At 38.3% G+C, this 14,279-nt stretch overlaps 1 protein-coding gene across 5 annotated transcripts; it reads right to left on the bottom strand.

Annotated features, from left to right (window-relative positions):
* Positions 1-548: 548 nt before the first annotated feature.
* LOC103957107 (myosin heavy chain, clone 203) lies at positions 549-5,235 on the bottom strand. 5 transcript variants are annotated; one of them, XM_048581633.1, is made up of 10 exons: positions 4,434-5,235; positions 4,272-4,361; positions 3,620-3,732; positions 3,444-3,512; positions 3,224-3,337; positions 2,589-2,663; positions 2,446-2,502; positions 1,193-1,273; positions 1,027-1,089; positions 549-920 (listed from the first exon to the last, which is right to left on the bottom strand). In XM_048581633.1, the coding sequence occupies exons 1-10, from the start codon at positions 4,579-4,581 to the stop codon at positions 909-911; spliced, it is 822 nt and encodes a 273-aa protein (XP_048437590.1). In that variant the 5' UTR covers positions 4,582-5,235; the 3' UTR covers positions 549-908. The 5 variants fall into 5 exon arrangements, with proteins under 5 accessions (XP_048437590.1, XP_048437601.1, XP_048437609.1 ...); XM_048581644.1 differs by having other exon boundaries at positions 4,272-4,322; positions 4,434-5,233; XM_048581652.1 differs by having other exon boundaries at positions 4,272-4,322; positions 4,437-5,230.
* Positions 5,236-14,279: the final 9,044 nt, after the last annotated feature.

Here is a 14,279-nt window from a genome sequence, read left to right as displayed (position 1 = left end):
AGCTTGCAATCCATTCAGATTCTCAGCTGATCACCAATCAAGCTTCAAGAGAACACACGACGAAAACATCTAACGATGGTGCAATTACTTATGGTATACTTAAATAGGCTTTGGAGGCGATTTATTTCCCTTTCCTAGAAAAATCTAATTCCAAGTCCAAGTGGGAATCTACATCAAAGTTAGAGATCTCTACACCTGCTGCTCTTTCTTGCGAGCAATCTAAATAGGCCCAACCCCTATTTGACCATATATCAAAGTTGGAATCACATAATATCTTGCAATTACTCTCACAATTCGACCATATGTGGCCGGCCCCTATTCTCCAAATAGGGCCGGTCACTCCCCTATAAATAGCCATGCTTTCCCACTAAAAGGAAAAAAATCAATTGTCTCCCCAAAAATTCCTAAACACTCTCTCTCAAATTCTAATTTTGGCATTGGAGATTCTTCGGCCAAAATCCCCCCCCCCCCAATATTCATGAATTAAATTAATGTGCGGTAGTCAATTGCAAAGATCAATTTTGAAATTCAGATATCAAAATAATGAGTCATGTAAATTCAATAGCCATTTATGATCGAAACCCCACTTATATACAATGATATTGTTATGTAGTTTCTCGGTTATATTCCGAATACACTAAAAGATAAACTAGAACACACCTTTCAACTGAAAAATAAACTAAAACACACCTTTCAACGACATAAGTAAAAGCTGCCCACACTACACACCACCAACTCGTAGACTTATCTTAACGTTTAACTAGTGCATCACTGTTTCAAACATTTTACACAGAGGATTCAATCATACACAGAAAAAGGACATGTGAACAATGCCAGTAGCAGCTTACTTCTCTGGATGGCCCCTTTTAGCCTTACGACGCGCACGGTTGGTACCTGGAACAGGTTTTTTAGCGTTTGTACTGCATAACGATGCACAAAGTCGCAATCAGCAAACAGAAATATGTTAGTATTACTTTTCGTTTAGAGAATGCGGTGTGCATGCATAAGCACGTATAAGTAATTAACCTGAAAAGTCAGGAGAAAGTTCTGAACCAGAATTATAATGAGCAGGGCCAACAAAGCCGAGGCCTGCAACATTTTAATTGCGACTAAATAAGGAGATCAAAAATAAAATTCAAAGAAAGAAAACAGAACAAACAAAAAAATGCAAGATTGGTTTCATTACACGCACCGCAAACCACTCCAACTCCTTTGTAGCAAGAGGTCTTGTCAGTTCATGCCTCTTCAGCAAATCTTTTACTGTACCTTGAACCTTGAAGAAATATGGATTAAAAAATTTAATAAACTACTATAGGTGGTTCGCTGAATGGCTTAGGCTACGGGTGCATCCACCAGGGCAAGAACATCAAAAGGAATAAAAAGTAAACCGAAATTCATTCACAACATGCAGTCACAGTCTTCAACAGCAAGTAACATATGTACTGTAGACTGTTCAATGCGGTCACTATAAGATAGCAGATCAAACATATATGTCATCTTATGTTACGATGAATTGACTGGTCAAAGCAGTTGATAAGTATCGTCATCAAATGGAGAAGAATAAAAAATGGAAAACGAAGGAATAATAAACGAACTTGTAGCAATCAACCATTGAAGTCATTTGTATCTGACAGTAGCATGGACTACTAGAATTTGAAGGACCTAGTCAGTTATTGAAGGACAACAATACTCAGTAAATTAAGCATAAACTTGCAAAAGAGAAAATTGTAGAAGTGAGGTATAATGTTCTTCAAGTGGCCATACAGCAATTAATTGTACCTTCTGAATCTAACCACCACACTACTTCGAATACCATATATAACATAAGGGAAAGATGTGTGAAACCATATGATATATAGAGACCAGTAAAAAGAAAAGCATATGTGCGAATTGAAAAAAAATAAGCAAACCAAGCTTTCGCATCACTTTCAGATTCAACTGAACCATGACGGATGAGTTATCTAAATTACTGAAGACGATTGCAAAAATGAACTTTAAATAACCTTAATTATATGACAGGCTTAAACAACACCTTCAAATCCTATGTTCTTAAGAAACTCACTTGACGGATTTTTCTGAATTTACAACTACCTCAGAAAGAATATAGACAAACATTGGGAGACAGTTAAAATGACAAAATAATGAATAAATAAAAAAATTCACATTCTCTATTTTTGAAAACAAATCATTGATCTTCTTCTCGGCTTCATTTACCCGGTCTTTCAAGTCCCCCTTCTCATTACGTTGCGATTCCTTTTGAAGTTTGTTAACTTGCATAGAATGAACCTTAATTCCATGACAAGATTAAACAAAACCTTCAAATTCTATGTTCTTAAGAAACTTACTTGGCCGATTTTTCAGAACTTACAACTACCTCAGAAAGAATATAGACAAACATTGGGAGACGAATACAATGTGAGAGAGAGAATTCATGCAACGTAATACCTCATTTAACTCTTTTTCCTTTAGAGTAGCTTCAAACTTTGCCTTCCACATTTCCACCTGAAGACAAATTTAGAAACATAGATTGAGCATAAGCACCAACCCCCATCTAGAAAAATACGGTTCCGCAGAGACTTAAAAATTACCTCAGCCACTTTAACTTCAAGAGCATGGTCAGTTTTATGCATTTTGGTCTCCTGCTCATCATTAGCCTTCCCAGTCTGTAAAAAGATCATCAAACATCATTTCACTATCCCCGCGGGATAAAATTAAGCTAAATTCCAAGTAGCATTACAACTACTAGTATAAAATGATATGAAAGAAAAAGAAAAAAGAAGCAGACTTCTTTGTTCAGCAATCAGCAATGTATGGAAGTCAAGATAGTAATAATAAAAAAAAAACACCAGAGCACCCCAATTGTGTCAAACATTGGTGCTAAAGAAGGATGTCAGCTTACATTCTATACAAAAGACATTCACATCAAAAACTTATTTCAGGGGAAATGAACAGAGGACTCATCACAAAAAGGACATAAAACGAATCGACAATATCTATAAAATCACAAAAATACAAACCAAAACAAAACAGTGATTGACAGAGTTGAGTTAAATAAGACAACTTTTAGCATCCTTTTTATTCCCGTACTATCATTCTTTACTGAACACTTAAATCCAATGCAAAACAAGGTTCTGTTCTTATAATCAGAGTCACTAAGGACTTTCACTATGAGCACATTCAACTACAAAATACCTTTTCTTCCAAATGAGAAAAAATAACTTACATTCTCTATTTCTGAAAGCAAATTATTGATCTTCTCCTCAGCTTCATTTACCCGGGATTCCAAGTCCTCTTGCTCCTTACGTTGTGATTGTAATTTCTGTTCAAGTTCCTTAACCTGCATAGGAGAATGAATTGACAATTCAGTAGTATTCTCATTTTTTTTGGCAACATGAATGTAGTGGTTTTCACGTACTAAAATAGTCCACTTCATTGTGTCTAACCTTTTTCTCTAGTTCATCGGCACGGTCTTGAGCCTTCACAACCTGCTGCTCAACTAATGACCCGTTTTTCTAATATATAGAACGTAGATAGAAATCAATATGCAGATAAACTAACTGTCATTCGAAAAACAGATTGGGTAATTGGGATTTTGGCAATTGATGCAAATATGCCTAACCTGGAGAGACTCGATTTTACTCCACAAGGAAGAAATGCTATCCGACTCCTTTTGAATTCCTTTATTGCTATGCTCATTCTTTTGTTCCTTATTCTTCTCGCCACGGTTGGATTCTTCAACATTAAAGTAACACACAGAGTCAGCCAGGAAAACCCAAACAGCACTCAAAAACACTTTAAAATACTCGAAAATTTTTAACTAATATCGATGTTTCTACTCACAAAGTAACTAAACAATTAAGCATCGTTATTGGTCTGATTAAAATTATAAAAACTGAAGAATCAAAGCTGTACAAGTAAGCATCAGAGCTCAGCTAATTGGCAGTATTACTTACCTTCCAAAACATAAACACAGAATTATAAATGGAAAGAATTACAAACACTTCCCAATTGAAAAACCAAAGGATCTCCAACTTTAGTAACATGTGTTTGGATGGCGAGAAAACAGAGGGGAAAAACGTTATGAACTCAAAAAAGAATGGATTTGTGATTGCCTTAATCACCAATTCGAGAGTTAATTGAAGGTTTTAAGCTTTAGTTTTATTGTGAAGGATTGTTAAACATGCCAGGCATTAAACAGTATAGTAACTGTATAAAGGAGCCCAGCTCCCAGAAAAGTAATAGATCAGTTTTACATACGAAATCATGAATACCAAAATTATCGGAGCTCTGCTCCTCTCTTCCTTCCTTCCCTGTTCTTCCATCTGTAGTAGTTAAGGTTGAGTAGGGTTGAGATTTGGGTCCTAACAAAATATTGGTCGAGAAATCACAAATTTCATCCAATAAACCCTAGAATTCACAGAGACGATAAAAACGACCTGGCATTATACTGAGCGCTTCCTTTGCTTCCTCCGGAAGACGCCCTCCCATGTGTGGACTACGATGAGTTTGAGCCTCAACCCTAATCTGGGAGAAAATTAGGGCAAGAAAGATTGAGAGAATCGCGAGCTTGGAGGGCGCCATGGAGCATGCAATCACAGCCAACGAAATTCTCACACCGACGGTTTTTCGAGGTTTTTTTGTTTTTGTTTTTTTTGTTTTTTGGAAGTTCGAGTTCGATTTCTTCCGTCTACAAATGTTGAAGCCACTCAATTCATGAAGCTACCATTGAACCTCCTTTCGATAAAATTGTTTATGTGAACCCTACTGCTCTGGTCTTCAACTCCACAAGTTGAAAAACTCACTTTCACAATCACAATCTTCGCGATCAACCAGAAGAACACTGGTTACCATTTTGGAAGTCTTCGGTTGACGGAGTGTGGAGTGTAGGTAGAAAATATGGGATGTAAGTTGAACGTGGTGTGGGGGGTATGAGATTATTACGGAAAGTACGTGGGATGAGGATGTATGAAGATAAATTTTAATTGAAAAAAAGTAAATGTGAAGTGTTTTAATAATATGTAGAGTGTTAATAAAATAAATTTAAAATTTTTATGGGATGTATAAAGTAGGAATTGGATCCTCTCGTGAGCACAAGCTCAGAACCCTCTGACCAACATACATAGGCGGTTGGATTTTGATTAAACGGCTATAAACATAAAGTTTTTCTAAAATTATAATAATTGTAACCGTTGAATCAAAATTCAATGATTTGTATTTGTTGATCAGTAGGCTCCCGATCTTGTGCTCAGGAGAGTACCCAATTCCTATAAAGTATATGGTTGTTGTAGGCAACCAAAGGCCAAGCAGGTTTCATGTTTATAGAATGCTCAAACCCAAACCATACAAACACGTGTAACTTCCAGGCACTCAAAATACTTCACGGAATGGTTACTATTATGAATATCACGTTCCATCAATTTGTGCACAACTTTTGAACAGGTTTTGTAGAAAAAAATACAAATTAAATGATGTATTATTAATAAAAATTTAATACGTTTACTTAAGCAATAATTTAATTGTTTATTTCCTTGTCATTAAGTTTAGCAAATTTAGTTTTCTTAAGCATTACTCTTGTATAAATTAATCTAATAATACCGTGTTAATTTATTGGAAAATTAGCAATAATAGAATAATTTTGTTAGACCAACTCCAATGTTGGGCTAAAAGCCAAATTTTCCCCCAAACCCACTCCAATCCAAGGGGAAAATTGGGGCTAAATGCTAAATGCTAAACCAAGGCCAAATTTCCCCCAAAATTTAGCCCATAAATCAGAGTGGATTCCATCCAATATTTATCGGAATTTAAATTTTTTTAGATTAAAATGTTTATAAAATTAATTAACAATAGTCTACATATTTATTTATTTTTTTAAATTTAATTTAACAAAAAAAAAGCCTAAGTTCATTCTTTAATAATCCCGGTCTAAAATTTTAGGCTAGAACGGTTGGAGCAGAAAAGTTGTTTCTAGGCTAAAAGCTAAATTTTCCGGGCTAAAATATTTGGTTTTTAGCCCAACCATTGGAGATGGTCTTATGGGTGATACTATCTACACACCAATTTTACTTTCTATACATATTTTGTCAATTTATGTTCTTTAATCATTATTTATTTTTTTTGTCAACTTTAATCATTTCAATTCATTCGATTCGACGGTAATAAATTGAGAATAGTGTGTGAAATACAAAAAAAAATAAAAAAAAAGTGTGTAGATGACAAGATCCTTTCATTATTTGCTTTCTGAAATAAAAAGAAAAATATAAAATATGAATAATAGGGCAGAGGATAGAAAATGCCTAAAGCACCCTTGCTTATATAATTGTGTTTGCGAGCCAAATTGAGGTTGCTCGTTTAGCCCACTACAAACATTGTCTACGGAAAATCGTGTTGACTAGAGTTGCTCTCATCGCTCTCATCCCCAGAGCCAGTAAGCTTTTCTCCATGCAATTATTATTGCACTATAAGTGAGAGATTTTTTTTTTTATAATTTTTGTTATCTGAGTGTTTTAAACGTTTCTTTCATTAACATTATCAGTTATAAGAAGGCTAAATTAATTAAGCACGGTAAGGGAGATAAATCTGACTAGCACAATATTGAGATTCTTCCAAATCCCTGTTCTGCCAGACTCACTAGATTAATTGGAAAACTATTATCAAAGACTTTTGCTTATAGGCTTATAGCCAAGGAAAGATTTACTCAAAAGTGATTCATATAACTACCTACCCTTATCTTTCCTTGGCTATAAACAAAAGTCAGTGATACTAGTTTTCCAATTGACGTAGTGAGTCTGGCAGAAGGTGGATTTGAAAGAGGATGAGGATCCCATCCGGATTGAGGATTTTAAGGATCCATGCATTATAATCGTTTATTATATATTGTGTAGTTAGAAATTATTAAAATTTTATTATTTAAAATTAAACATAAATAAGACTTGACGAAAACAGATCGTAAAATATATTATAAATGGTTAAAATTTAAGAATTCTTAATATCTAAGGATTCTTAATATCCCCGATCTGGATGGGATCCTCATCCTCTTTCGCATTCACCTTCTGCCGGACTCACTACGTCGAAAGGAGAGCCTGTATCAATCACTTTTGTTAATAGTCAAGAAAAGATAAGGGTAGGTGGCCCCATGAATCACGACAGTAATTTAATATGCCCCATTAAACACGTTCATATTGAGGTCTGGTAGTGTTTTTGGCACCCAGCTTCCCCTCTTTGTTAGAGGTAGATAGCCTGTCCTTCTGTTTGGATACTATTTTTATTTATGCAATTACGATTAAATTATATCAACATTTTATATTTTATTATTATTTTTATAAAAAATATAAAATATTAATATGACTTAAAATAAAAAGAGATCGTACAGATAGCAAACAGGAGGGCAGACAAATTGCCTTCTTTTTTTTGTTTCACCTTTTAGTGCTTTTAGTGGTGATGTCGGCATTTTGTCCGGATGTTTATGATGATTATTGAGTTGTCTAGTTTGTATCGACATCTTCTTATTTTTACTTTTCCGGCCTTTTTAGCTTTTTTGTTCTTGTGGCCCGTTTGGGGTGTTTAATGAATATTACCTCTCTCACCAAAACGAAAGAAGTTAAGGACAATGGTGGGGTAGCCCCACGAAGCACGACATTAATTTAATATGTGTAATACTATTCTTACTATGTAATAATATCATAATTATATACTATCTTAAGTAGTATCTGATGTGAACATTTATCTCATTTAAATTAATTAATTTATTCAATTAAAATCAATTTAAAAAACTAACAATTAAATGATTAATTTTAAAAAACAATCAAAGAGAAAGGAGAAGGAAGTCGTGAAAGAGAAGGGGAAGGAAGGAGCAGACGTGAAAGCAGTCTCCTCGGAGCTCGAACCGATGGGCTGTCTGGGTTGTGCTCCTCCTCCGATCTTTGACCCTCTCGTCCTCCTCCGTTCAATTTGTGATCTGCCTGAGAAACTTCATCAGTCTCTCCCTCTCTCTCTCTCTCTCTCTCTCATATTTTTGTTCATTTAATTGCTTAGTGTTGTTTAGCTAGAAATTAAGCTATTTCGATTTAATTTCTACGTCCTTGATTGCAATGTGCGAGAATTTTGTTATTTTCACTGCATCTACTGAAATTGTTTTGTGCATAAAAATCATGAATCTTTCACTTTAAAGACTATAACTTTAATTAGCTTCTGCAATCACTACCCAAGTTCTAAAATCTGAGTACCCAAGCTTACATTCGGTCAAATTGTTCCCGAGATTCAAAGAAACAATTGGGTCTGTTGTAATATAAAAGTTGAAACAAAGTGGAATTTTGTTATGTTAGAGATTGTAGTAAGTTACAATTTTCGGATCAATTCTGAAAGTTTTGGTGTTGAATTTCAGAGGTCCAGGCAGCTAGAAAAATTATACATAAAATTTTCCATCAGTTAAAAAACCAAGTTGATTTAGATTGTGGTGGTGAAGAATTGAAAGCAGACTCCTCGTAAAACCCAAAGGAGTCGTGGAACCAAACTCCTCGTAAACTCCGGTCATAATTTAAGCAGTTTTTTTTTATTTTTTTTTATTTTTAATTATTGGTTTTTTAAACTGATTTTAATTGAATAAAAGTTCTGATTAATTGAAATGACATGAACAGACACATTAGATGTCATTTAAAGTAGTATTAATTGTGGTACAATTACATGGTAAGAATATCATTATTGATTTAATATAGCTCATTAAACTCGTTCCGCAAAAATATATTTAAGAAGAAATGCTTATATATAACCAGCCTATCATTGTGCTATTGTTAAAAGAATATTGAGTTTTCTTAAGGGACAGATTTAAAGGAATTTGGTTGCTTACATTTTGGTGGGATCTTTTACCGTTTTAAATTTTGTCTCTCTTTCTATGTCTTCACCGTTGAACTCATGCATTACTTTTCCACACCAAATAGGTCTAAAGTAATGCTAAGAAGATTGAATTTTTAAATCAAATGATTTGTCGTCAATAAAAATAAGTACGTTAATCAATACTTATTGACTAATTGTAAGAACAAATAAGTCTAATACGAGAACAAATAAGCCGTTTAGAAATTTGTGCACAAAATGTGACGACAAATAAGCCTTTTAGAAATTTGTGCACTAAATGTGAGGACAAATAAAGTCTAAAAAAAAAGTTTCGATGCACCGTGAAGCATTTTTTTCTTCCTCTTGAAAGATTTCAAACTTTCATACCTAACGTGAGAGTGTTTTTCTCCTCTGTGAGTATCTTCTCTCCGTTGTGAGAGTGTTTTCTTTTCAATCTTGGTGGTGAGAAGCTCAGTTTGCCCCGAAAGTCATTTACTTCCTCCGTTTACTACAAATTCCCACAACCCTGCTTAATCCCTAACCCCCAAATAGTGCGTTTAATTCGGTCCTGTCTTACTTCAATCAAATCCCTCCTTTTCTCACTCCTCCATTAATTTTTGTTCCTAACCCCGAGTTAATCTAAGCTTTTATTTCATCATGTACGAGCTGGTCTGTGGTGGCAGGTTTGGTGATAGATGCAGGTTTGCCAGTACAAGTAAAAGGATGTGCATTAAATTCTCCCAACAAGACATTGCAGAGGGGGGGGCGATGTAATAACTCACAACCACCCACCTACTCGGAGGTAACATTGCTTTAATCAACTATCAGAGTTATGATTATTAATGGCATACCTTATTTTGGATCTGGAAGATCTAGGAAATTTTGACATACTTTTGCCTGGGTCTTTGTGGTCCTGCTTTACGCTCAACGGATATTTGCAAAGTGTGTGGGGGCGAAAGAGACAGAAACGAAAACAGAGCAAAGGTGTAGAATTTCTACACGAAATACACGTTGCACACGGTTGGGACAGGCAGTAGTGTTGGAACCCACACGAAGAGGAGAATGGCCGGTGCTGAGGATGAGGAATTGGTGGTTCACCTTGAAAGGACGATGGATCTCTCGACTATGAATCAAGGAGTAAAGCTAGTGGGCACGACTTTGGTCAACAAAAACCTCAATAAATAGGGGGTAAGAAACATCTTAAGATCCTCTTGGAAGGACTTGGGTGAAGTGGAGGTGAAGCGCGTCAAGGACAACACCTATATTATCACTGTTCAAGAAGATACGGTTACAAGAATTCTGAACTAGGTACCTGTTGATCCTAAAAATTACAAAGTTTACGTGACGTATAGGCCGAGTAACTAATAAGCTAACTATGTCTTTCGGTTGAATGCGGAGCGTGCCAACTCGTCGGCTGAGCTCGGTCGAGAAGTAAAATTTGTTGATGTTGCGTTGAGTGCGCTGCTGAATTCTTGATCTTGAGATTACGGCCGAGGAAGGAACAAATCTCGGCCTTCTAGTTCTCGAGCCTGAAGACAAGGCTGCTAGTTCTGCGAAGTTCACGAATCGTTGGCGTCTGATTCGGTCACGGTGATTATATTCGTGAGAGTATAAGCACGTCGAATTGACACCAGATTATATGGACACACGTATTCAAGGGTAATGTGTGTCTTGATGGTAAATGCGGTTCGGCCCTCAGAATGCCAAACTCTGAAACTCACTTGGGAGTATCCAATCATAAAACCACTCGGCGTTTAATGCGCCGAATGTCGTAACTCGTAACACCTTACTTCGCCGAAAAGGCTAATAAGATGACCTCTGTCAATAAGGATTCGAAAACCTTTCTCGATCGAAACTTGGATAGGTAACCAGTCGGCCTCGACGCAGTACTGTTTATCCAAACTGAAGGTGCTCCTCGGTCGACTGATTCTACGGTAATAGTGCTGTTTATCTAAATTGAAGGTGCTCGTAGGTTACCTTCACAGTGCTGTTTATCCAAACTGAAGATGTGTCGGCAGAAAAAGAAAATAAAAAATCTCAAGATGTTTGAGATTTTGCATAGAGCAGTTGTGTGTTGAATTGGAGGTCCTTGAATTGCACCCTCATTTCTCTATTTATAGCAACAAAACCCAATCTTAACCATGCTCGAACTAGGACTCCTTACCCTAATCCATCTTATCTTAGCTAATCCCACTTTTATTAGGATTTTGAATTTAACCTCTTACTAGGCCACATTCACTTCCACTTTTCGGTATCCTTATCTTGCCGAGAATCCTTACTGCATCAGGACTTAACTACTTCATTCATCTGCTTCGCAATAGGGCCCACCTACTTCCTATTCATCTGGAATATTCTTTTCCAAACAGGGCTTGGCCGACTTTTAGTTAGGCGGCCCATGAACCGACTGGTTTGTAGAAATCCTCGAACAGAGCTTCTGGGTCGAGAACAATTCCATACTCGGCCCAACCCAATAATTTTAGGTCCAAACATTGGCCCCTTTCTTCTGAGGTCGTCAACCACCAATCCTCGATTGAATCTCGACCTTAAAGAAGCGAAAACGTCCTTTGCCTTTAGACTTAACTGTCTCGATAACCATCACCATGCGCATTTATGAAATATGATTACACGATCTTTGTTTTTCCTTATGTCCTGCCACGTGTCGATTATCCAATAAACCTAACAGCCCTTAATCATGGCCCTCGAAAATGTGCGTCCGCTGAAGCGTCTTTTCCTCATCAATGCATTAAATCAGCCGCCGCACGCAATCGTGCGTCCTAAAACCTCGAGAACCTCAATCCTATCCTTATATCCAAAATGATTGGCCATTTCCTGGTCAATTTTTCCCTCAAATTTGAAAATCAAAACGCCTCAAATCATCAAACGTTTGACCTTCCTCTCAATACGCTTATAAATATCTGAAATTCTCCCATTCGTACATTTCACGCTTCTAGAAAACTTCGAAAAATCTCTCCGCCATTTTGCTTTTGAAATCCCAGAAGAAAAAAAAAACAAACTTTTATCCCATAAATCCTCCCAAGCATTCCTCCAAAACTCTTCCAGACTTTCCAAAATGACTTCCAACACCTTTATTTCCAAGCTCAACGACGAATGCAGCAAATGCAAAAGCATTATCGATCGGAGCGCCATCAAAACCCTACGCTTCGAGAGTGACCTGAGCACTACTCATCAAATCCTGGGGCCACTCTTCAAGGATGCAGTACATTCGTCCATCACCACCCTATTTAAGGCTCATTGCCTGACACCCTTACTACAAGGGTTCGACTGGTCAAAGTGGGACCTATCGAAGCCCTAAGGAGCCTGGCCTACTACCAATGCCAACTGGGCAGCTTGGGTTGTTCAAATGGAAAATTTCTTCAGCCAAGAGTGGAAGGCTTTTGGTATCTATGATGTCATCAAACTCTCGACCATGGAGCTAGCCATGGATAAAGAACTCCTTATAGCAGCTGAGTCTCTGGTGCTCGGCCACCAACACCATGGTCATTCCCTTTGGCCCTTTCGGCCCTACCATCGTTGATGTCTCGGCTATTCTTGGGACTCTTCCCTTTGGCATCCCAATAGATGTTACTCTCTTTAGACGCCCATCGAATCTCGACCTTAAGGCGCTATTTGACGAACTTCTTCAACTACAACACCCTCATCCTCCACTTGGTTGGCCGAGGTGAGGCAAGTCTTTGGAAGGAAGAACACGAAGCCTTCATATTCTACTGGTACAACAAATTTATTTGTTGCACCCATTCAAACAAGTGTTTGGTCGAGAACATGCCAGTGGCCGAAGCCCTGGCTAGTGGTCATACTCTGGCGTTTAGCTCAGTCGTTCTCACTAATCTTCTTTGCTACTTAGCCGAGGTGACTACTGGAAAAATTGACCCAAACCAGAACGGTCCCCTCTGGGTCTTCCAACTCTGGCTACAAGTCTATTTCGCCACACTTCGGCCAGACATCTCTGCCTTCCAACCTACTATCTCGCTCGGCTTTCAATTGGCACCTCGATCGTTGTCTCCTCACCAGGCCGAAGAAGTCTTCAAGTACCTCTTTGGCCTAGAAGTCCTCTCCGACGACGAATTTTTAGTGTGTCGTCGTCAATAGCACCCTTGGTCCATCAGGCTTTCAACATCAGCCTAGAGTGAAAGTGAAGATGTTGCCCTTCACCAAAATTGGGGGTCGATCGTGCTAGCATGCGTCATTCCCCTTGGTTGTGATTCTTGCTGAGCGAGTTGGGAAGTCTACCACCCCCACTTCACGGCCTGACAACTCGGATACCTTCAAGGTTGTCCGCTACCTCTACTCACTTTCCGTTCTCTCCTTAGCTGAAAACGCATTTCTGGCTCATCGGAGAGGGAGTGCAGAGACTCCAAGAAAGAGTTTCAGGATCGGTGTAAAACATTTCGCCTCTGACCAACTCTTCCTGAATCTCTCGGCATAGACACCTTCAGCGACTGGTGGGAAGAGTACACTGGAGCCTTTTTTGGGGTTACGGTCGAAAAAGTCACCGACAAAATTTTCAGCGATCGGCCAAAGAAAATCTCTGCCCCCCAATCTAAAAAGCCAACCCGAGGTAAACGGCTATCTTTTCTTCTATTTCTCTTTTCTATTGTCACTGATCCTTGCTAATGTGATCTCGTTTTCTTAGATGGTCGGTCGTCAAAGAAAGTGGACGTGATCACCACGGCTGCGGCCAAGAAGAAATATGCTCTCTCTAAGAGGAGCAAAACCAATGTGCAACCTTCACAAGGCAAACGGCCTCTTCTAGGGGCTGAAGTGGCCGGTGAAGCTCCCCGACCCTCAAAACGTGTCAAAAACTTGACGAAGAAGGGGGAACGGGAGATCCACGTGATTTCCAGCCACACTACTGGAACAACCGCAACTAGCAACTTTCCACCCGCCCCGATCGTCCAGGCCCTAACAGAAAAACAGCTAATGACATCCTGCCAAGTAACACGGGCCGTCCCTGGGGTCGTGGCTGATCTAGGGACTGCTCCGCTGGTCGAGGGACCTGTAATCTTGGGGCCAACGGTTGCGCCTGCCCTGGAGAAAATAACCAAACCCGTCGGGACAAATTTCTCGAAGAAACAGTCGACGATAATCTTGGAAGAGGTATAATTATGTCGCTAGTGACCCTTCTTCATTTTATCAAATTTACAATTCTTAACAGCTTTTTATTTTAGGCAATGAGAGCGATGAGGGTGACGAGATTCTGCTGGTGAGTCGCCCTCGACCAACCAGACCTACTTTCGCCAATCTTTCCCCCGTGGTCGAGGCGGCTGTTCAACTAGATCCTCATATGACCGATCGTGGGAAGAGACCCCTAGTTGAGCCTGAGGCGACTGCAGAAATGCCACTCCATCCATAAGATAAAAACCTCAACATTCCTCCACAAGAAGTTACCTCGGCTTCTGTAAGGCTCACTCCCCTTTCTTTATTAATTTTATCAT

The sequence above is a fragment of a genome, unplaced genomic scaffold, assembly GCF_019419815.1.
Source record: "Pyrus x bretschneideri cultivar Hongxiangsu unplaced genomic scaffold, Pyrus_bretschneideri_v1 Contig1, whole genome shotgun sequence".
In the NCBI taxonomy this organism is placed as follows: Eukaryota; Viridiplantae; Streptophyta; class Magnoliopsida; order Rosales; family Rosaceae; genus Pyrus; species Pyrus x bretschneideri.
This window is presented reverse-complemented; position numbering and strand designations above follow the sequence as displayed.